This window comes from Takifugu flavidus, chromosome 2 (assembly GCF_003711565.1).
Source record: "Takifugu flavidus isolate HTHZ2018 chromosome 2, ASM371156v2, whole genome shotgun sequence".
Taxonomy (NCBI): Eukaryota; Metazoa; Chordata; class Actinopteri; order Tetraodontiformes; family Tetraodontidae; genus Takifugu; species Takifugu flavidus.
The window spans coordinates 8,896,717-8,924,708 of NC_079521.1; the positions used below are offsets into that span (position 1 = coordinate 8,896,717).

Below are 27,992 nucleotides of genomic sequence, written 5' to 3' on the forward strand. Positions count from 1 at the left end.
AAACAACAACATGCTAGAGTTTAATTACTGTGTAGATTCAAATGGTGCCCAATTATCGTTTTTGTTTGTCCTTTAGGTACATGGGCCTCCAAAAGGAGCACCCCCGAACCAAAAACAGGGTCAAAACAAGACTTTTCTCTTTGAGTGTCACGTAAAACGACCAAAGGTCACAGGGGTAGAACCAACAGAATGGATGTGCTTTGGAGTACTGCATCTAATATTTTAAGAAATGTCTGAAAATGTCTGATAATTATAGAAAACAGATTATATCGATATTATCTGAGCGTCAGATGCTTTGAAGGCACTCAGCTGAGACAGAATGACTCAGTAATTTCCATTAACTCCATCTAAGGACCATCTACTAACACTAACACATTATGCCTTTCTATACTAAATACACACTGCTCAAAAATATTAGAGGAACACTTTTTAATCAGAGTATAGCAACCTATCAGTCAAACTTCTGGGATATTGATCTGGTCAGTTAAGGAGCAGAGGGGGTTGTTAATCAGTTTCTGCTGCTTTGTTGTTAATGAAATCAACAACAGGTGCATCAGAGGCGCAACAATGAGAAGGACCCCAAAACAGGAAGGGCTTTCCAGGTTGAGGCCACTGATACTTTTTTTCCCTCCTCATCTCTTTTGGCTGATTTTTTACTGACTGACTTTCTCTTGCTGTAGTTCTTCATTTGGCTTGGATCAACATCTGTTAATGGCATGGTGCGGTACCTGGACGCTACAGAGGTTGCACAGGTAGTCCAACTCCTCCAGGATGGCACATCAATACGTGCCATTGCAAGAAGGTTTGCTGTGTCTCCCAGCACAGTCTCAAGAGCATGGAGGAGACTCCAGGAGACAGGTGGTTACTCCAGGAGAGCTGGACAGTAGTGATGGGACGAGCGACACTGGTGCGTCAACACTGTGCCGAGAGCTCAAGAGTGAAACCCCGTATCGGTGCGTGTATCGCTTTAAGAAAGAATCACGTGACCGATACAGGAATTGTATCGTTTGGATGTGCCACGCCAAAGTGTGTTTATAAGGAAACAAACTGTATCGACATGTCGTGGGTTTGTTGGATGGAGTTTTGCAGTTGCGTGATTATGGATCATTCTAAGAGGTTTTCCCCAGTGTGGAATAATTTTGATCTTGTGACTCCAAACAAGGGAAATCTTTTTCTCCTTTGAGCATTGTTTACTGTTGTATACAATTTTTAACGGTGGCGCATTGCACTCACTTTATCAGTTTATCAAGTGAATGACCTGTGATACATATGATAGTCAAGTCAAGAGCCTTACAGTTGCTTTATTGATTTTATAGGGTGTCTATTTTTTTAACAAGTGAATGCAATGCGCCACCTTAGTCTTTACTCTGTTCTAGTAAGAGGTTTGAATTGTTCGTAACTTTTTGGCTCTGCTCCACAGAGCTCTCTTACATCAATAAGAGCACTTCATCAATGCTGAGGCATTATAGAGCTTGGCATGGCAATGAAGAATTGGCAGATACTCGTGACAGAACCAGAAAACATATCCACATCTGCATCAACTTGCACTTAAAACTCTCTGCTCACCATCGTCATCTGCATCGTGTGAAAGAGTATTTTCTAAGGCTGGGGAGCTGGTGTCTAAGAGGAGAAATCGCCTCCAAAAACTTTTGTTTCCCAATAAAAATTCATAAACTAATCACTTTTTTGTATTATTTCATATGATTTAACAGTTAAGTTAACAAAGAATGTGTGTACATAAGTAAGAAATTGTAACTCTGAATTGTAACTCAAATTTGCTATATTTTACATACCAACTCAGTTTAGCAAACAAGGAATTCCTTTACCTGCAATCATTTTATAACTACTGCAGGGGTCACTATCGGGTGACCAACACCGTATCAATACAGTGCCCACACAGTTTGTGTAGTGTGTCAATACACTCCTTGAGGTATCATCGTCCCATCACTACTGGACAGGGCCGTAGAAGGTCCTTAAACCCTCAGCAGGATCGGTATCTGCTCCTTTGTGCAAAGAGGAACAGGATGAGCACTGCCAGAGCCCTACAAAATGACCTCCACCAGGCCACTGGTGTGAATGTTTCTGACCAAACAATCAGAAACAGGCTCCATGAGGGCGGCCTGAGGGCCTGACGGACTGTAGTGGGCCCTGTGCTCACTGCCCGGCACCATAAAGCTCGATTGGCATTTGCCATAGACCACCAGAATTGGCAACTATGCCACTGGTGCCCTGTGCTCTTCACCGCTGAGAGCAGGTTCAACCTGAGCACATGAGACAGATGTGAAAGGGTCTGGAGATGCTGTGGAGAATGTTATGGTGCCTGCAACATCATTCAGCATGACTGGTTTGGTGGTGGGTCAGTGATGGTCTGGGGAGGCATATCCCTGGAAGGACGCACAGACCTCTACAGGTTAGATGATGGCACCCTGACTGCTATTAGGTGATGAAATCCTTCGGGATGAAATCCTGGGACCTGTTGTCAGAACCTACGCTGGTGCAGTGGGACCTGGGTTCCTCCTGGTCCATGACAATGCCTGACCTCATGTGGCTAGGATGAAGGAAGGCCCCCACGTTCACCTGACCTAAACCCAAAAGAACACCTCTGGGACATTATGTTTAGGTCCATCCGGTGCCGCCAGGTTTATCCTCAGACTGTCCAGGAGCTCAGTGATGCCCTGGTCCAGATCTGGGAGGAGATCCCCCCAGGACACCATTGGTCGTCTCATCAGGAGCCCCGACGTTGTCAGGCATGCGCACAAGCAGGTGGGGGCCACACAAACTACTGAGAATCATTGTGAGTTGCTACAATAACATTTTGGCAAAATGGACCCGTCTGCTACATCATTTTTCACTTTCATTTTTGGGCTGTCTTTGATTTCCCCCCTCTATAGGTTGATCATTTTCATTCCTATCAAATTATGTGGCATCATTTTGTTACTAATACATCACCTACTTTTTAACCAGGAAAGATAATCAAGATCACCCCCCCCCCCCCCGGGTTTAGATCTGACGTGTTTTCGAAGTGTTCCTCTAATTTTTTGGAGTAGTAGCAGTATATTTTAACCTGAAGTCTATCTTTCCATTCATTAGCATGCTAGCCTCACCGGAATAAAAGATTTGAGTTTAGATAAGATCCTTCTTTATGTCTTAGGATCCCCATTAGCATCGGCTACTCTTCCTGCTGTCCCAGATACATTCAATATCCACATTTTCATTCTCCCTTACATGCAACAAACGTTATACTTTGAGTAACAGTTGCCAAAACACAGGAAAGTCTAAAAGCCTTCATTTGACAGACATCACAAATTTACAAAGTCCCTTAACCTCACTCAGATTTCAATCTGTACTTCAGTAATACCTAAAATATAATATTAACACACAAAAATCACAATAATAAGCACTGACTGAAGTTCCCTTATACATTAAATTCTAAGTGATAGTGTTTTAACAGCCTTTTAAACAGATCTTTAGTACTTTCATGAGCAATATGAACAGCTGAGACCTCCAGCCGACCATAGTTCTGGACAGAACTGTTCTCTGTATCACACCCATCTCTCTCGGCAACACAAACCTCCTTTCTGATGCACTTCTTAATCGATAGCTATGTTGAGCACAACGGGAGACTCATCTTTCATACAGTAATTTGAGCGCTCGTGTCACAAGTGAATTTCTTGGAAAATGTAATAAAGCATAGGTAAACCTATAGAGTATCGTGCAAGGCGGCTTTACAAGAACAGGCTACAGCGGCTTTATTTTGAGCTACTTCACTGAAATATCAAGCTAAAGGACAATGATCAAGTTGCAACAAAGCCAAAGTTTGTTGAAAATTACGGCCTCAATTTGTAATTATTATCCAAAGTTACACTCAGCACTTAAAACTTAGAAGTCATTGCAGTCATGAGACCCACGTGACGCCCCCCCGCTCTCTCACATACCTCCTCTGAAAGCATGCGGTGGGACGACTGCTGCCCTGCCGGCGGACACGTACACACCTCCAAGCAGCTGCATAGCACAAATGTAAAGCATGTGACGGCCGTCCTTCTCCATCTTGGGGTGCTGACGGAGCCAGCGGGGCCTCGGGCTGAACCACTACGGTGACTGTCGCAGGGATGCCGAGTTCAGGGCTCAATATGGCCCCGACCTTCAGACATACGTGTACCTCCTGCTGCCTGTGCCAGCACAACACGGATGCTCCCCACGAAGGTTTATTCAGATGACTCTTGTCTGCATGTGAAACAACAGGAGCCTGGTAGAGATGATGGCATACCCACCAAAGAGGACTTAAGTATTGGCTGGATCATGAGCTCATCCATCAAACGCATCACGTTAATCACGTCTGAACGAAACCGTCCTCATCCACCTGCTTGCTGCATGCCCAGTATGTGTAAACTGGCCAGGATTTAGTTTCCTTCCTAACCTGAATAATATTCTCACCATTCTAAAACCTCCTTTCATACACAAAACAAGCAGAACAGGACAGATTTTCCTGAAACCCCAGTTTGGGACAGCTAGAGAACTTTATCAGCCATCTTCACATTAGCGTGTGTGTAATGCAAATAGATAAACGCCAAGAAATGCATGTCACAGCTACAAACACACACAAACACACACACCGCGAGTGCTCAAGCCTGTTCTGGATGTCAGATAAGTGCTTAAAGCCCATAGCACTCAGAGAATTAAACCTTGAGCGGATGGCCAAAGGCACCACCATCCAAGAGGAAGGAGACCGGCGTACATTAATCACAGTTTTATTCTTGACTTGGCTGGGTAGTTCAGCGTCGCAGTCAGCAGCAGCCCCAGAGTGTCTCTCATCCACTCTTAAGCTGCTGCATGTGACCAGCCCATGGGAAATGTCAGAGTTCTGCACTATGGCCAAAGATGGGCTCTGGATCCACTGGCATCACCACAATATGGCCAATATAACATATACTGGTGTCATCTTCAGACATCGTCGTTCTGCATTTGCTGGCTGTATAAAACGCAGTATGGTGATGTTTTTAAAGTTTTTAAAGGCAAGGACAGACTTAAAGGGGGGAAAAGATGATTTTTGCCTCAGTAAAATGGAAAACCTTCAAGCTCTTATTTATTCCACTCCACCTAATCTCACCATCTGATCCAATTTTCCATGCAAAAGTGCACACAAAACAACACATTTTATCTTAGACTGCAAGATTCTCCCCCTCAACTGCAATTAATATCAACTACTGTTTCATCTGGTTATTTTTATTCATACTATCTATGATAGTATGAATAAAAATAAGGAAAAGTTACGATCATGTCAATACTAGCTAGCAAAGCAGCTTTTGTTCCAGATGATTTTTCACCTTAATTGCATCGATGAGGTCACAGATGGAATGAGAATTTTGATTTGGACATGTTAAAAACCAAAAATGATGTTCTGGAGTTGAACAGCCGTCTGCACCCGTCTGCCGGTGGCGTTTACCTGCCGTTGGTGATAACAACGGCTCCAGCAGGGAGACCACCGTTTCTGATGAATGTCAACAACTGGGAGGTCCATAGAAACTGGTCTATGAGCTCCTTCTGAACTTTGTAGATTCACATTGTCGGGTGGGGATTGAGATGGTTGAAGGGCCAAATGTTGGCCAGGGACAGCAATGTCCAATTTGTCACATTAGCAGGATGCAGGATGCAGGATTGGGTGTTGGTCCAGATGTATTGATACACATGAGTTCAATCGTTTTTCCGTTCTTGCTGTATTTTTGAAAGGGTTGAAGATAATCGATCCCAGCAGTCTCAGACAGTTGACATTCCTTGAAACACGGTTGTAACACACTAAGTTGCACTTGCGATCAAAGCGCGATTATCCTCGCAATATCAAAACGTCGACGTCTCTTTCGTCCTTTGTTCTTTACGTCGTTTGAACGCATTTCCACGTGAGACCCCGGCGGGCAGAAATCAACACGCCAATCACAAAACGCGTCTTCACACCCGTCCCCATCTGCACCATGACGATTGAGCGGTTTAAACTGCAAAGTCCACATCGATCCGTCTGCCTGCCACTGTCCTGCGTGACCGCTGTCGAAAGCCCCGCGTCCATCTGCAGACGTCGGTCGGATACTTACAAATACAAATTCCACAGCCTGAATGAGGGCAGTTAGACTTAAATCTTTCTTATGGCGCTCCTGTAAGCGTTTTATACGCAACCTGGCTGCTTGACGGGTGTCCTGTCGAGACAAGCGTCTCTATTGTCCCCCTACCCCCCCAAAAAAGAAGCCGCTGCTAACATCAGCCGCAGCAGCTGTAGTAGCTAGTTAGCTCACGATAAGTGTCTAGCATGTAGCGCTAGCGAGCTAGCTACTTAGCCAGCTAACGTTATGTCTGAGAGTCATTTCGGGGACTTTATCACGCGCTGATAAGCGTCACTAATCTGGTCGGGATGGAAAAATTCTTTGAAGGGTACAACCAGAGTGTCCGAAAACACGACAAAGCCCCCCTCCCCGTGGTCTCGGTGCGGTCCCTGACAGGCAGGAGGCAGCGTGCACGGGGGGACCTGCCAGTCAAAGGGACCAGTCATGATCGAACCTCGGTGCCGACTTGACAAGCGCATAAAAGCCAGAGGACCAAAAGGCACCTACCATTCTCTTCACCGTTGAGACTCAGGAAGAGACGCGGCGTGGCCTTTATCCATCTATCGGTGCCGCTCGTCGTTAGCCCTGGAAGGAAAGCCCGTTGGACGTAGGAGAGCTTCGCGTCGGCTGCAGCTCCAACGGAAGGTTGGTTTTTCATAATTGTGCGACTCCAAACTGACGCTGCGTGACGAGCCGGCTGAGTCAGCCAAGCCCCGCGCGCGGTCACGTGTCTGGGGCGGAGCCAGCGGCCACACGTGCGCTCTGTTTTACTCCCCGCAAATGGGAGGTAAACACATCCCGCACTCTCACCGGGAGCCCGGACCAGCCCGAGGTTACGGATTTAACACTAAGGATCAAACGATCGTTAGAATACAAATGATTTTTTTGCTCTTTTTATCTATTTATTTTAACTAGTTATGGTTTGGAACCAGACTTTGATTAGGTGGTAATAATAGTGTCCATTTTCCGGTCAAAGCATTGCTAAGAAAGTCAAAATATGAAGGTAAATGTGTCTTTTGGGTGGTTATTCTACAGCAAAAACGTCCCAGTTCCTTTTCTGCTTGGCTGAAAAATATATTTCAGCAATATGGCGTTGAACAACCCTTCATGTTTGTTATAAAAGGAGGTAAAAATCAATTTAAAGGCTTAATCAAAATTATCCAGCAAGAAATGAAAGCTTGGACAAGACCAGAAAAACTCACACCTCACTTTAGATTTAATTCAGTTTAATATAAGGCAATAAAACATACAAACAACTTACACAACACGACCCAGAACAATAATAAAATGTATTATTAGTGACTAAGGAATTAAAATGTCATCCCAGCCCCACCCGATGTAACTGTCAAGCTGAGAGCTATAAAGTGCGTCCCTGCTGTATGTAATCACCAAAAAGGCAGCTATTTCAGTATTTTTTTCTAAAGAAAGTTGAATATTTTAGGCACTAAAGGAGCCTTGTGATCACTTAAAAAACAAAAGCTCTGTTCCAAATACACAATATTTATCAGCCTTTTAATTTGTCAAAAGCTATTATTCACAGCAACTCAAAATCCACTTTACTTTCAACATTCAGGTGATCGAAACCGTATCTTCCCTTGCATTGCAAATATAGTATTAAAAAGCATCCAGCAGTTTTGTCTGTGATCAACACATCAGCATTTTTGTCCTCCTATGGAGCAGTCAGTTCTTCCCTCTAAAAGGATAAAGGAAAACAGTCAGTTATTCATTCCAGTTCTTGGAATAGCCGGGATGAAATTCATAAACACATGACGGAGATGTGCTGCTATTTACATTAGCCATAAGAGAAGAAATGGCAAAAAAAAAACAACAACTGCAAGCACCAACATGCAGCGAGACGCACAAGAATGCTGTCGACTGCTTGGAAGTTGGAGTTAAATGGTTAGCCTTCCAATGATGGAAGAGAGGCATTAATGCAGACAAAGAATGATGAAAAGACTGTAGAAATAAAGATGGGGGTTATATTAATTATTATAATTATTCGTATTCCAGGGCCGTGGTTGTAACAAGTGCACCTTGGAAGGTGAGAACTCCTCCTTCTGCTACTTGGAGGTACATTTTTGGTCAACTAGAGACACCTAGTGGTCACTTAGAGTAAACCAATATACCGGAACAGTGCGTAATGAATATAGATTTTTTTTTTTTTTACGTTTTTTTTTTTTTTTAAAAGGTGTGTTTTTACATGTCAAGTGTGTCTCTGAATATCACACTGACCCTGGAAATCTGGCATAAATATGTGGTGGGGGGAGAAAAGGGTACTGCAGTAAGCAACAGTGGCAGGATAGATGCAGTGGAAGGATCTGCAATGACGAGAATCACACCTGGCAGCAAAGGTTCCCTTGATGATTCCAAGACCTGGTGAAAATGAACCCAGTTCAGAATGATCTCCTCCCTACGTTTTGTCTCTTATGTACACGCAAACATGCTCAGAAACGAAGATAAAGCGTCAAGATGAAAACCAACTTGAGGTCTGCTCATTTTGTCACATTTTCTTCCTTTACCTTCAATAATAACGATACCCAACATACCTCGTGTGCTGTGAACCAGGAAGTCAATAAAAGACACGTAAACACAATCACGATATTCGCAATACGTCGAGCAGGAGAACAGACTCAACTGATCACAGGAAGCTCTAACATTCCTCTTACAGGACTGATGTTAAACACATGGACCAAATTGTCAGCGGCAGCCTCGGGTGTCCAACATGCTCTCAATTTACAGTCAGTTTATGGTTAGTGTGAGGTTACGCAGTGGCAGCTCTGCAATCAAAGCTTTATTATTGTATTAGTCATTATTAGCTGCAATGTTTCAGCTCGTTAAAAGTACATTTTTGATGTGGAGTGTGCATAAAACTGAGACCTGTTTAAAAGGAGTGCGGGGAAATGCTTCGGAAAATGCTTTGGCGCCCTCACCTCATAGGTGGTTCCTGTCCAGAACTGCCTCATCTCTTTCCTGTAGCCAGCCACTGCAGCGGCGGTGATCAGGGTGAAGGGAACCAGGTAGAGCAAGGCAGGCTGGCCCATTCCAGACAGCAGCATCACAGCAAATGTCATGATTATTCCCAGCAGATAAGCTACAGGAAATTACACACACACACATCCAGAGAAGGAAAGAGGAACATAAACAAACAGCAAAGTCAGGTCATGATGGTCTGGATACAAAAGAGTCTACAGATTACAGGTGAGCAGCGATGTACCTATGCAGGAGCTGATGAAGTAGACCTTGTTTCTGCTGTTGATCCGGACGTCAAATCTGCTGCAGTAGGCTACCAAGAGACCTAATAAAGAGGATGGAAACAACATCCAGATAGTTTTGCTGATATTATAATACCAAAATCGTATACTGATGTTTTGAATCTCACCCGGAACGATGATATCTCCAAAACCAAGAATGGAGAACTGCATCCCGCACATGTTCAGAGCCCAGGCCGAGAAGCGCGGCACACGCATCACCACCGGCAGCTGGGGAGACAAAGCTTGTCGTGACTGACTGTTCACGCTGGTGTAGCAGACATTTCTGCACATCTGCTTTGGAAACATGGTGTCAGGCTGAGCTGAGCAGTAGATACACAAATTTACATGGCTCATATAGCGCACGCTGACCTACTGATGAGATAAATACACAGATGAACAGAGAAGAAACAAAAGAGGAAACAGAAATCACATGACAGAGATGTTTTTGTCAATTATGGTGGCAGCAAAAGAGGAACACTTCTCTTTCTCACTTGTGGGATTTAATCCTTTGTAATGTTAAACAAAATGGAATGATACGACATCACACTACATGCTACAGCACATGGTTCAGTTAATTATTGGCTTTATGTCCAAAACCTTAAGCTCTGCTGCAGGATAACGCTCTGAAATACTTGGCATTCTTTTGGACAGCAAAAAAAAAGCTAGTTTTAGTAAAAGAAACCAGGAGCACATATTCCAAAAGTAAATAACTGAGCCCATTGACTGGCAAATCTGTCGGCAGAGCAGCTGGGTTTAAAGAAAAGAAAAAACCCTAAAGGGTCTTATGAGACTTCAGACCACTTGATAATCATGTGAGAGCATGCTGGTGTGGTCCTTTCTCAGATTCAAGATATATAAAACATTGTTTTCACAAGTAAACCACCACTTATTCCTCACCAGGCTCATGGCTGCTAGAGTATATCCCAGCAGGAATACTTAATGGAGGCTTATCACAGGACACACACTTCACCCAGGGGGAATTTCAGACATGAATCAAGCTAATGTGCATGTTTTTGGACTTTGAGGGAGACTATAAACATCAAATGCATTATATATTATTTTATCATTGTTTTCAACTTAAGTGCATTTTTATTTTGCACTTAATTATAATTTGTCAGAATGCAGTTAATCAGTGCTTTGTTGGTAAAAAAAAAAAAAAAGCACAGTAACCTGAGTCAAGGCAGAATGGACGAGCAACAAATCAAGCCTTACTTTCTCAGAGGGAGCCTGGGGTTCAGCGGGGACCTCCACCATGTTACTTTGTGTCTAAGACAGAGCCCACACAACCCCAGTTCAGTTAGTAAACCAACCCATTGCACCGTTGATAATGTGCAGATTAGTTAGGTTGTTAAAAAGAAAGCCAGACCAAACCTCAACGTGAGAAAGAGGAAACTCAGCTGTTAATCATCATTTTGTCTAAAATGATTTCTTGAATCAGTTGAACGTGAGTGATAATATAGCAGCTGACATCAAAGGGTATAAAATATATAAATATACAGGCACGCATACAATTTGTTCCACCCATCCTACATATTGAAAATGTTTCAATAAGTTAGTGGACCTCCACCTCCAAGTCTAATCCTTTGCAGAAGTTCTTACCCTCTCTCCTGCAGCGTCGGGGCCAAGGGCAACCTGCACCATGATGCTAACGCCATTCTGTTGACGGAGAAAAAGCCTTCACTGAGATGTTAGATTAAAAAACAGCCCAAACTGGAACTGACTTCATCTATTATATCATCATCACATTGCAACATTACAGTTATAGGTCCATTTCCTGTTTAATTTTCTAGCGTGTCATTTCAGTCAGATTTCAACATTTCAACAACAGAACCGCTAACACAAAAGCTGTAAATACAATTCATTAGTTGACAATTCCTGACGTTTTATGTCAAAGACAAAAGAACCTGAAAAGAGAAATGGACATACCTTGGTGAAGAATGGTGTGATGAAAACGAAGAAGACATCATAAACAAGAAGGAGGCTCAGCAGAATAACACAGATCTGCAAAAGGCAATTATTAGACCACTGCTAATCATTAGATGCTAACATCTGCCCTCTATTGGAAAAAATACTTATCATACATGAACCTTTTTATTCTAGTAAAATAAATAAATATTTTGTATCAAAATATATACATTAATTTACATAATAACACGTGACAGCACTGGAGGGAGAAGCTCCAGACTAAGTGAAAAGCAGATGAAGGGAGGAAGCAAATTTCAAGTGATGTACTTTGAAGTTGGACAGTGAGATGGTCTTCATGAAGTTAAGGCAGAATGCAATTCCAAGAAGGTCCTGCAAGATCCAGATCCAGCTGCAAGAGGGAGAGGGAGAGGGAGGGAGGAATGTGTGCATTAGGTCACGCGATTTGAAATAACATTTTCTCCTGCAGGATACAAACGGGGGACGTGCAGGTTTCCAATCTGATCCACTGTGTTCGAGTTATTCACGTTTCTTCGTGTGTGATTCAGCTGAACTGACAGACCTCATTGGTAGTCAGTCGTAAGCACTAGCAGCCTGCAGGCAGATAATAGCCAAGAGTTTCCTTCTTCCCCTTCCTTGCTGTATTTTACTGGTCTGTGCAGATCCAACAAACATGGATCAACCTTTAGCGCTTTTGCTCCCATTACATACTGTATCACCACAGACCAGACAGTGTCCGGCAGTGAAATGTCCAATCTAAACATGCCCTAAACTGATTCTGATGGTGTTTCTTATCCAAGGTCCCCTTTATGTTTTAAAGTTGAGATACCTTGTCATTAAAGTGCTCGCACTGGCCAACTCTGCCGAATGACTCCATACAATATAACTGCTTTCGAAATATGCTAAACTATAAACTTTGCGCAGTGAGACATGGGAATAAAAACACTGAGATAAATCAGCATTGCCACGGAGACCAAACCTAAAATCGCAAACCTTTTCCGACATCCTAGAAGGCTGTTGGCACGCTTTTGTTCTGACAGGTTAATGACTCAAACTCACCTGTCTTCATTCCTGTAGACTCCCCAGACCACAGCGATGCTGATGCACACAGCTGCCAGGACCAAAGACCGCAAGGACAACTTGCAGTTTTTAATAGAGAAGCTAAAAAGTACAGAAAGTCCATTTAAAAAACGGTGGCAGCCATGAGTAAAAAGACACGCAGAGGCTCTGTTAAACTGCTTCAGACTACGAGCACAACTTCCATCGCATTAGAATAGTAAGAGAAAAAAATAAGATCATTGGCATAACCTGTGTGTAAATTACTCATAATTTGAATGATAACATTGAATATGTCACTACAGTCCAAAGAGTTGCAGGGAACCTCTTGATCCTGAGATTCCTGCTAATGTTGTTAAAACAGAACCTTATGTCTGTTGTTCTATACAACTGCTCACACATGAACTGAGCCTGGTGTGGCCATGCAGGCCAACAGCCTTAGAAACTGCTGCCATCATGCTTGTGTCACACACATCTCTTGTAAACAGATCGAAGCTGGCAGCAGCGGATACTAGTAAATGTACAAAAAAATTGTTTTTCCACACAGGAAACCAATGATTAAATCATTTCCTTAAGTAAACACATTTGCTCGCAAGTAGGAGCTACTGTGAGACGATTAAAAAAATAATAGCTTTCTTACCTCACAGTGCCACAGCCAATGACGTCCATCACGGCGTCCAAACAGCTGAACAACGCAGAGGCAGATGCCAGGCAGAATATTGCAATAATGACATAAACTGGGCGAAAAAAAGAGGGACAACAGAAGAATGGATCATGTCAGCAAACTCCTGTTGGTGCACAAGTGCTGGTTTGCAAGTCTACTTACCCAGGATGTTATAGAAGAAGTACATGAGGAGCAGCATCCCGGACATCAGGCCCACAAAGATGATGACCTTGAGAGGAGAGTAGAGGAAGAGGTCGCCACCCTCTGCTTTGCTGTCTCCTCCTCCTTCTAGGACACAGTCCAGTCGATCCCTTTTACAAACAAACCGATAGTTATAACACAGTGAATCTGGAATCAATCAGAATCATCTCTTCAACTGGTTCCTTCAGTTCACCTGTGAGGAGAAACGTCTCACCTCTCACATGCTCGGCACCAGCATCCACCCAAGGTGACCGTGACAACAGCAATCAACAGCATGACGACGATGCTTGGATCGATCTTTGATTGCGGGGGAGCGTAAAGCTTCACCTGCATATTTTCACCAAAGACCTGAGGACATATGTAAGAATTTATCATTTATTGACCTGAAATGATCTCATGCCACTTAATTAGGCAGGTGTTTTATTTTTAATAACCAACAGACCTGCTGAGCATCCAACAAATCCCTGTACCTCATGAGAGCCAGAGGGATGTGGACAGATGAATATTCAGAGACATTGGCTGATGGGGTGATCTGAAGAACACAACAAATCCAATCTGATTAGATCCATAATAAAGGTCTTGAGTCAACTGCACAGAGTTTGGTGTAGTACAAGAGGGAGAACACACAAGTAAACAGTACATTCATGAGGAAGTTCATAGGAGGAGCAGCGTCTCCACACCGTTTCAAACATGGGAAGCATAGAAACAGAACAATCATAAACTGCCATCTGGCAGGCACAGTCACCGCTGTCCTGCCAGGACATTCTAACCTGAGCAGGTGAAGCTGTAGGTTACAGGAGATTTTTGAATCAAAAAGAGGGGGGAAATAGCTAGTCCAACAACAACCATGGTGTTTCATTTTGTATTTCCCTTAAAGATTTTGTACTAATATCGAAAGTAAAAAAAAAGACCAAAGCTATGTTAACTTGTAAAGAAGGTTTTTATCAACTGAAGTTAAAATTTGGGTTTACTTAAGAGTAATTGTCTTACCAGCGTCGTGTTGCTAGCCAGAAGCAAAAGCGTTGCTCCAAGGCTTTGGGCCACCACAGCTTTCTGGCTGAAATCGCATACCCCCCTCATCACCACCAATGCTTTTCCGTTCACCACTTCTGGTTGGATCCCAGTGGCATCACACAGCAAGGTGGAGGTCAGATTCACCAGAGGATACTGCAGCTGGAAACACACGCGCACAGAAACAGGAGAAGGATAAAACTATGCAGCCTGGCAAGGATTCTAGCTTCTGGAACACACAGGAGGTGTGTTATATGCACACAACATAATTATTTAAAAAGGTCATAGTTACAGAAGAGTGACCCAAATGAAAACACTTACAGCAGCATCAAGTGTTTGTGACAGCGGTGTCCAGGATTGGTTGTAAACAAGGCAGTATTCCTTATCAATAACTCCATTTGAAATGTGCAAGATTCCCTCTTGACAGTTTACCTGGTGGCAAAAGAAAATCTTATCTCACGATTTCAAACAAAAGTGAATACACCTTGACGATAGCTCTGTAATATTCTGTAAAGGACATGCTGGCTGGATGTAATTACAGCTGACCTGGGAAAAAACATCGTTTGAAGCTGCGACAGCTTCAAAGGTCATGCAAATAAATGTGTGGGCGTTGGAATATTTATGTTTTAGCTATGCTTTATGATGTTTTGTGCCCCACCTCTCTCTTGTACACTTGAATTCAGTCTAAGTCACCCTTTTACCTGGTTATTGGACAAAGCTGCATATGTGACAAAGGATCGCAATAAAGACGCCGAGTTTTAAAAGACAAAGCGGAAGAAAAAGCGTGACTTAGTCAGCAAACCTGTTCATCTGAAATGCCATTCCTGAAGCAAATGATTAATATCTCGACATACTGCAAATGCTTTTACTAAAGTTGGTCTCTCAAGTTTATCTTGTTATCTTGTTCCATTGCCAAATAGCAACAATACACCAAACATTAATAACAGAAAAATACTATTAATAAACACAGAACAGTAGCTACATGGGAGATAGATAGATAGATAGATAGATGGATAGATGGATAGATAGATAGATAGATAGATAGATAGATAGATAGATAGATAGATAGTTTTACGGGATTTGCCGTCAACTATAACAGCCAATGCTAGTTTAGCGTCACTGGCAGCGACCTTTTGTCTCATTTGCCTACTCAACTGGGTCTCTACCACGGAAATGTCTCTTAGCGACAGCAGGATTTCGGTGTAGCCAGTCAATAGTCGACGTTGGACGGCTGCCTTGACAGCGAAACCAGCCTGAAGCTGTTTAGTTTCTCTTTCTGTTGTTAGCGTCCGTCATCTTACCTGCGAGGCCAAGACAATGGCCGTAAAAACGACAATTCTGACAGCCGTGTCCATTTCGGTAGCATTCGCTTTTTGTAGGTTCTGGTGGCGTCAACATTCATGGGCTCCTGTACAGAAACCCGACCGACTCACAGGTTTCGCGTCTTCTTCTCTCTTCTCCCTCAGCTGCCCGCCACTTCCTGTATTGGCTCGTGACGCTGACGTCAGTTCCTATTGTTCTTTTCTTTTGCGTCGCAGGATTGGCGGACTGCTGCCCCCCACAGGTGGATAACTTTTATTGCCCCACTTGCCCCTTTCAGAACCGAATATTTTACTATTTATTCAAACTGGGAGGTCTGGCAGTAGTGCTTTGCAATCTTTTTTTTTTTTTTGCTTTGTACCAGTTATTATGGGCAAACATAGCTCAAAGAAGAAAAAGAAAAAAAAACTGTGGCTCACACACACTGATTAGATTCAGATTCAGATCCTTTATTGTCCCACACGGGGAAATTTACAGTGCAACAACAGCAACAAGAGCACTCAGAGAAAAATAAGATAAAATCAAATAGAACAGGATTTGGAATATACAAAGAGGATTTATGTTTACAATAATCCAGATAAATGGATACTCGGCCTCTGTGTACCTGTACATAGTACAGAGGGTGAATACAATATACATATCAGAATATATAATATTCAGATTGTGCTAGCGGGTGTTATGTTTATTGTGCAGTCTGACAGCAGCTGGCAGGAAAGATCTACGATACCTCTCCTTCACACAGCGAGGGTGGAGCAGCCGCTCACTGAAGGAGCTGCCCAGTGCTGCCAGGGTGTCCTGTAGGGGGTGGGACGTGTTGTTCAACATGGATGACAGCTTAGCCATCATCCTCCCATTTCCCACCACCTCCACTGAGTCCAGGGGACATCCCAGGACAGAGCTGGCCCTCCTCACCAGTCTGTCCATCCTCTTCCTGTCCCTGTCCGTGATGCTACTGGACCAGCAGACTATCCCGTAGAAGATGGCTGATCCCACCACAGAGTCATAGAAAGTCCTCAGGAGGGGTCCCTGCACTCCAAAAGACCTCAGCCTCCTGAGCAGGAACAGTCTGCTGTTGCCCTTCTTGACCAGGGCGTCTGTGTTGTGTGTCCAGTCCAGGTTATTGTTTAGGTGAACACCCAGGTACTTGTACGACTCCACCACGTCAACATCCGTTCCCCGGATGTTCACTGGTGCAGGCAGGGGGTTGTTACGCCTGCGGAAATCCACCACCAGCTCCTTGGTTTTGCCAGCGTTGATCTGGAGGTTGTTCCGCAGGCTCCAGTCCACAAAGCCCTGAATAAGTTCTCTGTACCCCGTATCGTCCCCGTCCGTGATGAGGCCGACAGCAGCAGAGTCGTCAGAGAACTTCTGGAGGTGACATGAGGATGTGCTGTATGAGAAGTCCGCGGTGTAGAGGGTGAACAGGAAAGGAGCCAGAACTGTTCCCTGCGGGACACCGGTGCTGCAGAGAAGCCGATCTGACTGGGAGCCCTTCACCCTCACAAACTGTGGTCTTTGTGTGAGGTAGTCCAGAATCCATGTTGTGAGGTGGTGATCCACCCCAGCTACCTCCAGTTTGTCCCCCAGCAGCCTGGGCTGGATGGTGTTGAATGCACTGGAGAAATCAAAAAACATGATCCTCACAGTGCTTCCAGCCTTCTCCAGGTGAGTGAGGGAGGTGTGGAGGAGGTAGATGACGGCATCGTCCACCCCGATGCTCGGCTGGTAGGCGAACTGCAACGGGTCCATGAAGGAGCTCACCAGTGGGCGCAGGTGATCGAGGATGAGTCTCTCCAGCGTCTTCATCAGATGAGACGTCAGAGCCACCGGCCTTAATGAGAATTTGACCTCTGAGTTTAATCTTTACACTCTTTGGGTGGTCACACACAACCCCAGCAGCAACAGGGATTTGGTGCCTTGCTCATGGGCACCCAAGCGGTGACCCATCCCAGTGTTTCAACCAGCACCTCTCTGGTTACAAAAACAATTCGTTTCCTGTGAGTTACAAGCTGCCGAAATAAGGAGAAAAGGGTGAAATAGAGGAAGGATCATGGATTCAACAGGCACAAGAAAAAATAAGATAACTTTGAATATGTGCACGATGTTACAACCATGCATACGACACACGTAAAACACGAGGACGGAAAACATATCAGGCGAGCCTGTCAGAGAGGAAAATGTAATCGGGAGGAATGGGGGTGTTGTCTGCCAGAGAGGAAAATTACTGATTTTGCTGCAGGTTTTTATAAAAAATATTCCAACCTATGCCTGTTTTTGCAGCCAACATCCCAAAACCAGCTGAGCCTGTGCAATGGGGTCCTGAGCCTTTTGCCACCTTGCCCCCTCATCTCTGGAACTCCCTCCAACAAGAACAGCAGTGCTCTCTCCCTATTCAAAACTGGCCTGAATCTCAACTTTTTCTTTTATTATTATCATTCTTATATTGTAATATTGTTGTTATTGGTTTTAGTCTCACCTCTGACTCAGCTGTTTGGATGGATGCTATCTAATGTTGCTTTCATCCCAAATATTCTTGTTCACATGAATTTCTTTGAGAATTATTTACATTGCGGAGAAAAATTGTCTCTCAAACATCAACACTCCAAATATACACATTTGTCTCCTGATAATGCCACAGAGCATGTTTGCAGGCTGTGAATCACTCCATGATGGTCGGAGTTTGTCAGTTCCGATCTTTCAAAGAGCCCCTCATATTCTTCTTTTGGCTTTGCATCAGTAGCCCAACGCTTGACTCATGCAGTTCGCCCCGTCACTGCAATACAATCAGCTTGTCAGACGTAATCATGCTTCTAACGATGACCTACACACTCATGGGCACCAATTAACTCATAAATGAATGTTCACTCAGCCAAGAGGTAATTATGCGCATTGAATTCATTTGAATTAATCCGATTCACAAGGAGACGTTCCATCTGACTCATTACCAGTGGTCAAATCCAGACATTAGTTCTTCATACTAACATGATCATTCTACTGTGCCTATATGAGGTATAGAAGAAAAATAAATGCATATGAATGAACACAGCACGCAGCAAAAACCATTCTAACCAGAGCGCAGCATTTATATCAGTATACCAGTGATCAACCTGGACATTAATGGCCTTTTTTTGATTTCTTCATTTCATCCTAAGATGATTGTGTCTTCTTTTACAGCAGAGAGCAGCAGTGAAAAGCAGCCATATGGGGAAGAAGATTGTTCAACCCTGAAGCTCTGCAGCAGCTGTACTGCTTCATTTAACCCTATTTGGACCCCTTTGACATCTATAGCTTGAGGGCTTAAAATTACAGGGTTATTGGATTTCTGTTTCCTTTTGACTGCTCCGTGAGCCTTTTGATTGTTCAGTTCATTTTGATTGTACAGTTTTTGAAGCAACAGCAAGAAATCTCCACTGATTTGAGAATCTCAAGTACAGATTTTGGCAGATGCTGCGAAGGGAAACTTTAGATGAGTGCTTTGCATGTAAGTCTGAATGCAAATCCCTGCTGTGTAGTGGATTGATTACGTCACATGCACTGTGCAAAGTACCACACACCCATACACACACACTCTCGTGCACACACACACACACATTAGACATAATACATTACCCTAATCTTAATCCAATTCTGACCTCAACCTTAAAGCCATGTTTTAACCCTCAAACACCTGTGAGGTAATGGGGACCAGCCAAATAAGTAGTTTGCTCCACAATATAGAGCAACTATAAGGACACACATATGCACACACGTGCATAGTTGTTCTGAAGAACCATGTGGTGAAGTTTGATTTGTGCTGTGTCTCTTCTCTGTTTGCAACTTCTAAAGATATCTTCATTTACGTCACAGTGAAGATCCTTTTCTGTGTCTCTCTGCATCACGTTATTGATGATGAAATAAGAGGAACAGCAGGTTGGACAACAGCAGAATTCCATGATGAAAACTGTGGAGTGCAACCAAGACCCGGGGCTCAGCAATTCAGTTAAAAGACTCTTAAACTTTAAACAAGCAAGCCACAATATTATTGTTATAATTTACTGAGAGAGAAAAATGCTTTACTTGCATATAGAAAAGAGTTACGAGAACGCTCAGTTACAGCTCGCCAATGACACTTTGACAATGACAAATAAAACACACTTTTTAAAAATCATGCAAGGCAAGAAACCCATTCAGATATAGATCCCAATGCTGCAACAAAAGGCTAGTTTGAAACAGTCCAATCACCAAATGTTGCGTTCACAATTATTTAAAATAAAAGCTGCAAAAAAACTGCTGCAGAATTAACAAAAGACCCACAAGGACTATTACTATTAACTAAATTAACAGATGAAGAATATTGTTCCTCTGAACACACCTCTCATCCAAATCATCCTTCAATAATGGTTACTTTTTGCAGCGTAAAGTCACCAGTTGAGAAGGTTTTCAAATGGCCACTGTGCCCCCCCACCAACAAATGCAAAAGATGCCAATCAGAGGCGTTTATTGATTAAATCTCCTGCGTTTTCATTGTGCCCATGCTGCCGGTAATCAATGCTCGCTGCGTTTTAGTCCACAGTGTCTCAGGTCAGAAACGATGCCAGGTTCTTTCTATAGTGCTCCAAACACTCCGCTCGCCTTTGTGCATCCACATTCCTCTCAGAGATTGACGCAATCACTTAGCCCGATCAATACTGAAACCATTTTAGCTTGATATTGTGAACCTGAACCTTTCGGTTACTTTTAATCAAACCTGTTGTTTGGTTCTGTTGATAAAAAGAGAAGTTAAGTTTCTTAACTTACGTTTCAGTTAAGTTACCTACACATGGTCAGTATTTGCCGGTAATTTTCAAAAATATTTTAATTAAACGAAGACATCGATTCTTGCATATGTTCAAATCAAGGGCTATATTCCACTTATTTATCCAGGATGTCCGGTTTAATCCCTGACCCAGTTGTACGCTGACTTTTGGCCGGAAGAGGTACCCGAAGCCTTGTTTTGGGTCAGCTCGATCTCTTCCTGCCTGTGAGCTGACCAGCATATTAGTTCTCCTCAGCGTTACAGAAGGACATTAATCCGTGGCGATGAATCAAAAGAGCTCCTGCGCCACAGACACAAGCGTCACCAGACCCGGAAGGTTTGGTCCAACGCACAGTAAACAAGGTTCCAGCTGCTCAACCCTCACAGAGATAGATGAAACAATTATTCCTGCCTGATTAATGAACACGCTTGACTCTTTCTGATTGATTGATTAGCCACAAGTCCCGTTAGGCATGAACAGTCGTGAGCTGGACAGTCAGCAGCAGGACTGAAGGTGTCGCATCGAACCATTCAAATATGATTATTCTGAAGTGAGAATGTTTGGTTTTGTTCCACCACTGAGCTCTGGGAACATCTGCAATCTCTGACCTCAGGATCAAAGAAAATTGTAGAGCAAAGCCTAAAGAGGCTAACTGCAATTTATTTTTACAGGAGTCACATCATTTTGATAAATCCCATGTTTTCCTTCGGTCACATGAAGATATCTTGTCCTTTGATCTGTCCTTCCCATCAACACTGCAGTTGAGCATATAAGCCAATAAGGTTGTGCAGCTTCAAAACTCACCTACTCCAACAGCACTTATTCTTCTGTGATGGCATCTATTTGTGGCAGCTTCCTCCTAAAAATGACTATTAAAATGCCACACAGACAGGAAACCCTTTTCTCAAAAGGCCCTGCCGCATGTAGTGACACATTACTTACAATCCGGTTACGCTCGATTTATTCGAGGCAAGAGATGTCGGCGAGAACGCCGAGACAACGGGAAACCGCCGAGCTTTTAAATGTTTCTGCTTTATCAGAGTAATTTAAAAGCTTTCACGTCTCCGTTGAAGAAACCAGATGGACACAGTCTTTTATTTTCTCCTCAATGGGGATCAAACAGATGCACTGACAAACGTGCAGGTGTGTGAAAGCTGCCGTCATTCACGGTGTTCGCTGACAGCCATGCTGACGTCACGCCGGGAGCAAAAGCTCACTTGTGTCACAGTATTACAATTATTCCGCCCTTCAATTTATCGTGAGGTGAGATATGCACTAATGTCAAAGGTCACGGAGGGGTAATGGGGCTTTGAATGTATAATTGTGTGCTGACAGTGGTCTCAACTCTCCCCTTTTCCCATTTGACATTTCTTTTCAAGCTGAAATAGACAATGAGAATATGCCTGGAGTGTGTTTTAATTAATCCCTGCCACCTCTCCTCATCACACTGACCTGTGTTTAACTTTCAGTCAGTTATTGCCATGGAAACAGAGCACAGTCGTCAGACTCCTTCTGACATTATAAAGCCTTGCTGGGATTATGAGGATCCTACAGCAGATGTTCTGAATGAGTGGTACCACAAATGGCCTTAAGGCAGGATGATGATGATGATGATGGTGGTGGTGGTGGTGATGATGATGATGATGATGATGATGATGTGGTGGTGGTGATGATGATGATGATGATGGTGGTGGTGATGATGATGATGATGGTGATGATGTGGTGGTGGTGATGATGATGATGATGATGGTGGTGATTGATGATGATGATGATGGTGTGATGATGATGATGGTGGTGATGATGATGATGATGATGATGATGGTGGTGATGATGATGATGATGGTGGTGATGGTGATGATGGTGGTGATGGTGATGATGTGATGATGGTGATGGTGGTGGTGATGATGATGGTGGTGGTGATGATGATGATGATGATGATGATGGTGATGATGGTGGTGATGATGATGATGGTGGTGATGATGATGATGATGATGATGTGATGATGGTGGTGGTGATGATGATGATGGTGATGATGTGATGATGATGATGGTGGTGGTGATGATGATGATGATGATGATGATGATGATGATGATGGTGATGGTGATGATGATGATGATGGTGATGATGGTGATGATGTGATGATGGTGATGGTGGTGGTGGTGATGATGATGATGATGATGATGGTGGTGGTGCTGATGATGATGATGGTGATGATGGTGGTGATGGTGATGATGGTGGTGGTGTGATGATGATGATGATGATGATGATGATGATGATGATGATGATGATGGTGGTGATGGTGATGATGATGATGATGATGATGATGATGATGATGATGATGATGATGACGACGACATTTAGCATTATTAGTAGCAGCAGCATTTGAAGTTTATGGTGGGGGGAGGTCATTTAAAATATTATATGTACGTACGTTTAAATGCATCTTAAATGCTGAATGTAATTTGTCATATTTTTTCTTGCGTTTTTAAAATTGTTCCCAGCCGGATTTGAAGCATCCAAGTTTTATTCTGTAATGCTGTCTGTAATCCAGATGCTCTCCTGTCGTTTAAGAAGCCAACACATTTTCTTTTTCCTTAGATTTGTGAGTAGGGGGCATCTAAGAGCTGAGAGTCCACCCCGGTGGTTGCTGTAGCAGCCTGTGATTGGTGGGTCCTGGCGCATAAAGACGGTGGATGGCAGAAGCGCGGAACATCTGTGGAACCTTTCGATAACCTGCGTGATTGATGCACTTACGACAACCAGATGGAGGGATAAAGGACGGCCAGTGACGTCTCCGACGAAGACTGCTTGTTTCTCTTTATTTTTTAATATATGTACGTGCGGTCCAAGAAGTCCGAAACCCGCGTCTTGTGCGTAATTTCGTTTCGTTTCATATCATTCGGATTTCCCCCCCTAAATATAAAGCAGGTTTGTATGTCTTAAATGATTATCCTTAAGCTGTCTTTAAGCATTTGTAATCACAGAGAATATGAAATATACGCAGATTATGATTTATTTAGTTTCCTCATGCGATAACTGTCCTTACGAGCGCAGGTTTTTAATCTTTTTTAAAGTCTTATAAACGTGTAAAATATTTACCAAAAATAAAACAAACAAGTCTGCTAAGTCAGGAGGAACACAGTGAAGTCTGTTAAGTTGATGAATTGATTATTAGCTCTGCAGACGTTCTGCCATTCTTTATTATGCAGGCTACATTTTTAGACTCTTCAATATTCCACAGCGATTCCTCCTCTTTTTCAGGAGAAATGTGTGTATACCTGACCCACGTGAGCCATCACCAAGATGGTGCTGTATGATTTAGCTATTTTAAAGTTTCAATGAGTCGATGCTTCTGCTGTGTTTTAATAGATACAGAATCCACAGATCCATCTATGCTGGTTTATAAACCAGGAATTGTTGACCAGTAAATACACTGGGCGACACCGTTCTGCATATTTATGTCTGTAACTAAGGCTTGCGTGTATGTCATTATTAATGGGTGTTTCCACAAATGTGTTCTGATGCCCCTCACATGCTCCACAATTCCCTGCTCTGTGTTTTGCTGATATTTCCTCTCTCTGCTCCGGCTCGGCATCCATCTTCATGGTGGATGAGCAGAATGTGTTCTTTTTTAGACAACAGAAGATGAATGCCACGTTGTGTGACTCTATGTCAGCAACCATGTTTCACTTGGCACCGGAGTGCCCTCTGAATATCAGCATCAACTATTCCTGGCCCTGGTCCAACCGGATGGCGATGGAGGGCACCCCGCTGCTGCCCACCTTCACCACCGCGGCCAAAGTCAGGGTGGCCATCACCTGGATCCTCTGCGTCGTCTCGGCCTTCTGCAACCTGGCCGTGTTGTGGGTGGCACGCAGCGAAGGGAGGCGAAAGTCCCACGTCAGGATGCTGATCGTCAACCTGACACTTGCCGACCTGCTGGTCACCTTCATCGTGATGCCTGTGGACGCCATGTGGAACGTCACCGTGCAGTGGATCGCTGGGGACTTTGCCTGCAGAATGCTGATGTTTCTCAAGCTGCAGGCGATGTACTCCTGTGCCTTTGTCACCGTGGTGATTAGCCTAGATAGACAGTCGGCCATTCTCAACCCTCTGGCTATTAATGAGGCCAGACAGAGGAATAAAGTCATGCTGACCGTGGCGTGGATCATGAGTTTCGTGCTCTCCCTCCCTCAGGTAAGGTACCACTGGCCCAGTGCTCTTAAGTCCACTTCATCTCCACTGTTTGAGTGATATTTGTGTAATGAGTGTCCCTCCTGCAGATATTCATCTTTCACAGTGTGACCATCATCCTTCCTGAGGACTTCACCCAGTGCACCACCCGTGGGAGTTTCCTGACACGCTGGCACGAAACCGCCTACAACATGTTCACCTTCTCCTGCCTTTTCCTGCTGCCGCTGGTCATCATGATCACCTGCTACACCAGGATCTTCTTTGAGATCTCCAAACGAATGCAAAAGGACAACTGTGAGAACAATTTGTTGTTTTTTTGTTTTTTTTAAAAAGAGAGAAAAAAGACTGCTACTCATGTACAATAGTTGAGATTGCAGAATTTTTTCAGTTTTGAAAAGGTTGTGCATCCGCTGTAAGGTGCAGAAACACATCCACACCTCTTTGGACCGAGGAAGAGAACGGGCAAATCAAAGGCCCAAGACTCCTCTTGTTAGGACACATTATTCTAGGTACATATACAGCTGTAATCTACAGCATTTGCTATGGAAATAGCGAAAAGGCAAAATAAGCTAGTAGCTGTTATTAACCCGTCATTTTGTTTGAATATATTTGATTTACTACAAGGAGAAGTCTAAAAGCCTCAGAGCTTTCAATGCCATTATCTTTTTACTAAAAGCAAATTAGTCAAATGTAGTTGTCCCGCACCAAGAATCTCTATGATGCACCAGCAGAACATTTTTCTGTTCCTCTTCTGCCCCCAGTGCCCTCCAATGAAGTGCATCTGCGGCGTTCCAAGAATAACATCCCCAAAGCTCGGATTAGAACCCTGAAAATGAGCATCGTCATCGTCACCTCCTTTATCGTCTGCTGGACTCCCTACTACCTGCTGGGTCTGTGGTACTGGTTCTTCCCGGATGACCTGGAAGGGAAGGTCTCCCACTCTCTGACCCACATTTTGTTCATCTTTGGCCTCCTCAATGCCTGCCTGGACCCCATCATCTACGGCCTGTTCACCATTCACTTCCGCAAGGGCCTCCGGAGGTTTTTCGGCAGAGGCGCTAAAGCGGCAGAGCTGGACAATAACACCGTCATAACTGGGTCTTTCACTTGTGCCACAACCTTGGTGCCGCTGAGGAGGGAGGTGAGCTCCGTCAGCTGCGAAGGGTCTGCGTGCAGCGACAACCACACCGCAGCGTCGCTGAGAAGCAAATGTTTAATGATGACACTCGTCAGCAGCAATTAGCAGAAAGTTCACTCAGCCAGGAGCTAACGATGCTTATTGAGCCACACATTTGAATTCACATTTGGAGACATTCCAACAGACTGATCACTAATGGTCAAATCCAAATTTTAGTTCTTGTTCGTACCAACGTAATCAATCATATGCGACTATACAGAAAAAAGAAATAAATACAGCAGCATCTCACCAGCGTGCAATGTTTAATCAGGATAAAAGTGGACCAACCTGAAATTATCAGTCTCTTTTAGATGTCCTCACTTTATTCTACCGCATTTGTGTCTTCTTTAATGGCAGAGGAAGTGCGAGCAGTGAAAAGCAGCTAAATGGAGGGGAAGATTGATCACTCTCGAAGCTCTGCAGCAGCTATACTGCCTCAATTGAGCCTCCTCAGCTAGAGAATGGGAGCGTGAAATCACAGAATTATTGCTTGGATTTCTGTTTCCTTTTGACTGACTCACTGCTGTTCGCAGAGCCTTTCAATTGTACAGTGTTTCTGCCTGACACAAGAAATCCCCACTGATTCGAGCAGCTCACACATGCAGAGAGAACCATAGTCTGGCAGATGCTGGGAAGGGAAACTTTGAACGAGCGTTTTATTTGACTCAATGTCTAAAAGCGAATCACTGCTGTGTAGTGGATGCCTCTCTCTCTCTCTATCAGTTACCTAGCTCCAGACATTGGACACACCCCAGGACTTGATCAACCCTTGGGAGAGGGTGTGTGGTGGTAATGGCTGAAACACCCGATGACCCCCAGGGTCCACTGCAGATGATGTGTCCAGCAATTTAGGTCTATTTGTATATATTTGATTGAACTGAATTCTAATTAATTACATACACTTAAAAAGTAAATGAGTTTTAAAAAGAATCCACCAAAAAGACCTAATAAATGACGCCTTTTATGAACCTTAGTTACCAATGATTATGAACAACCGCGACCCACGATGCTTGCAGCACCAAAACAGAGCCGACCATACAGTCCCATTTCAGCGCTTTGAAATAAGCCCAACCATAAAAACAAACAATTCTAACATTCCTAAAACAGGAACCAGGAACTCAGACTAATACATCCAACAACTGTCATGTGGTGGCCAGTACGCCGCCTCTGATCCCTAAATAAACCTTAAAGTCCTAACGATGCAGAGGATCACTGGGTTCCATCCCAACCCAGATTAACCCTAGCCTGACCTGACCCCCAAGCTTTCCTGATGGACTGTGCCATGGACCGGCTTCATCCTACGTCTGTGAGACATTGTTCTAACCTGAAATCAGTTTCAATTAAAAAAGCCAAATAAACATTAAAATATGATTTATTGTATATGATGTGCACTCTCTTATAACATTATACATTGTGGAAACAAAACAAACGTAAAATCAGATTACAACACTTTGTATTAAGAAAACTAAGAAGGCTTCAACATCCTAAGTGTCCTATAGTTTCAAGTAAACGATATCATAAAGAAAAATAATCAACTGGACGCAGAGTCAGGAGGAACACAGTGAAATATCATTAGTTAATAAGCTTCAAAAGCAGAATCACAATCAATGTGTTTTGTCTGTGTTTCCAGGCACATGTCAGAGAAATCACTCTCAAAACCGAACAAAACAACACGGTAAATATACGTACAAGATACACACAGAAAATTAACTGCCCTTCAGTATAGCTGTGGAGCTATTTTGGGCTTCAGTATGTTGCTCAAGGACACTTCCACATGTAGTATGCAGGGGTCTGCCATTACACTAAACAATCTTTGTGTCACTTAAGCAGCTGCTGTCCTGCCTCAGCTAACGGTGTGCAACCAAGTGAACCTGAACTAATTCAAATATTCAACATATTTGAAATAAACAAGATCAGTGTGTGATTGTGTGTGTGTGTGTGTGTGTGTGTGGGGGGGGGGGGGGGGGGGGGGGGGGGGAGTAACTAAAAGTTTGTATAAAGGAATCTCAAAAAATTGCTGGGTTGAGAAAAAAAATCAATTTCACATTAAAACCCCTTACTATTAAGCCAGAACTATGTGCTAAGGGCCAAAATACTTGACAGGAAATAAGGTTACATTTAATAATGTAACGGTTGTTTAACATTCATAAATGAACAGTGATGAAACAAGAACATCACTAATACTTTTATTGTAGCATCCCAAGAAATGAAATGTATAAAATATATGTGTGTGTTTGTTTTTCTGTAACTCTAATAAACCTTTTTCTGTGATTTATGTGACTTATTTAAGGTTTTTGCCACTTCATTTTCACCAATCCAACAATTACAATT

General features: G+C 43.4%; 3 protein-coding genes across 6 annotated transcripts in view; 1 reads left to right on the forward strand and 2 right to left on the reverse strand.

The window, feature by feature from the left end:
* The window catches only part of trpm7 (transient receptor potential cation channel, subfamily M, member 7), a 30,020-nt gene extending 23,247 nt beyond the window's left edge, over window positions 1-6,773 (reverse strand). The window contains exon 1 of the mRNA XM_057023222.1: window positions 6,597-6,773. Within this exon, the coding sequence (XP_056879202.1) occupies window positions 6,597-6,599 (3 nt within the window). The 5' untranslated portion in view covers window positions 6,600-6,773. The remainder of the gene's footprint in view (window positions 1-6,596) is intronic.
* A 525-nt stretch (window positions 6,774-7,298) lies between these two features.
* Window positions 7,299-15,703, reverse strand: zgc:123258 (uncharacterized protein LOC641502 homolog). 3 transcript variants are annotated; one of them, XM_057023661.1, is made up of 17 exons: window positions 15,497-15,703; window positions 14,517-14,627; window positions 14,175-14,357; window positions 13,627-13,716; window positions 13,399-13,532; window positions 13,146-13,294; window positions 12,960-13,056; window positions 12,323-12,424; window positions 11,573-11,654; window positions 11,267-11,341; window positions 10,940-10,996; window positions 10,553-10,606; window positions 9,469-9,568; window positions 9,304-9,384; window positions 9,020-9,180; window positions 8,429-8,462; window positions 7,299-7,782 (listed from the first exon to the last, which is right to left on the reverse strand). In XM_057023661.1, exons 1-17 carry the CDS (start codon window positions 15,548-15,550, stop codon window positions 7,742-7,744), a joined length of 1,605 nt encoding a protein of 534 aa, XP_056879641.1. In that variant the 5' UTR covers window positions 15,551-15,703; the 3' UTR covers window positions 7,299-7,741. The 3 variants fall into 3 exon arrangements, with proteins under 3 accessions (XP_056879641.1, XP_056879651.1, XP_056879647.1); XM_057023671.1 differs by lacking the exon at window positions 10,553-10,606; XM_057023667.1 differs by lacking the exon at window positions 8,429-8,462.
* Window positions 15,704-22,558: 6,855 nt separating this feature from the next.
* Window positions 22,559-27,032, forward strand: LOC130520122 (gonadotropin-releasing hormone II receptor-like). 2 transcript variants are annotated; one of them, XM_057023709.1, is made up of 4 exons: window positions 22,559-23,218; window positions 23,909-24,487; window positions 24,574-24,778; window positions 25,246-27,032. In XM_057023709.1, the coding sequence occupies exons 1-4, from the start codon at window positions 23,123-23,125 to the stop codon at window positions 25,725-25,727; spliced, it is 1,362 nt and encodes a 453-aa protein (XP_056879689.1). In that variant the 5' UTR covers window positions 22,559-23,122; the 3' UTR covers window positions 25,728-27,032. The 2 variants fall into 2 exon arrangements, with proteins under 2 accessions (XP_056879689.1, XP_056879696.1); XM_057023716.1 differs by having other exon boundaries at window positions 23,926-24,487.
* The last annotated feature ends 960 nt before the right edge of the window (window positions 27,033-27,992 follow it).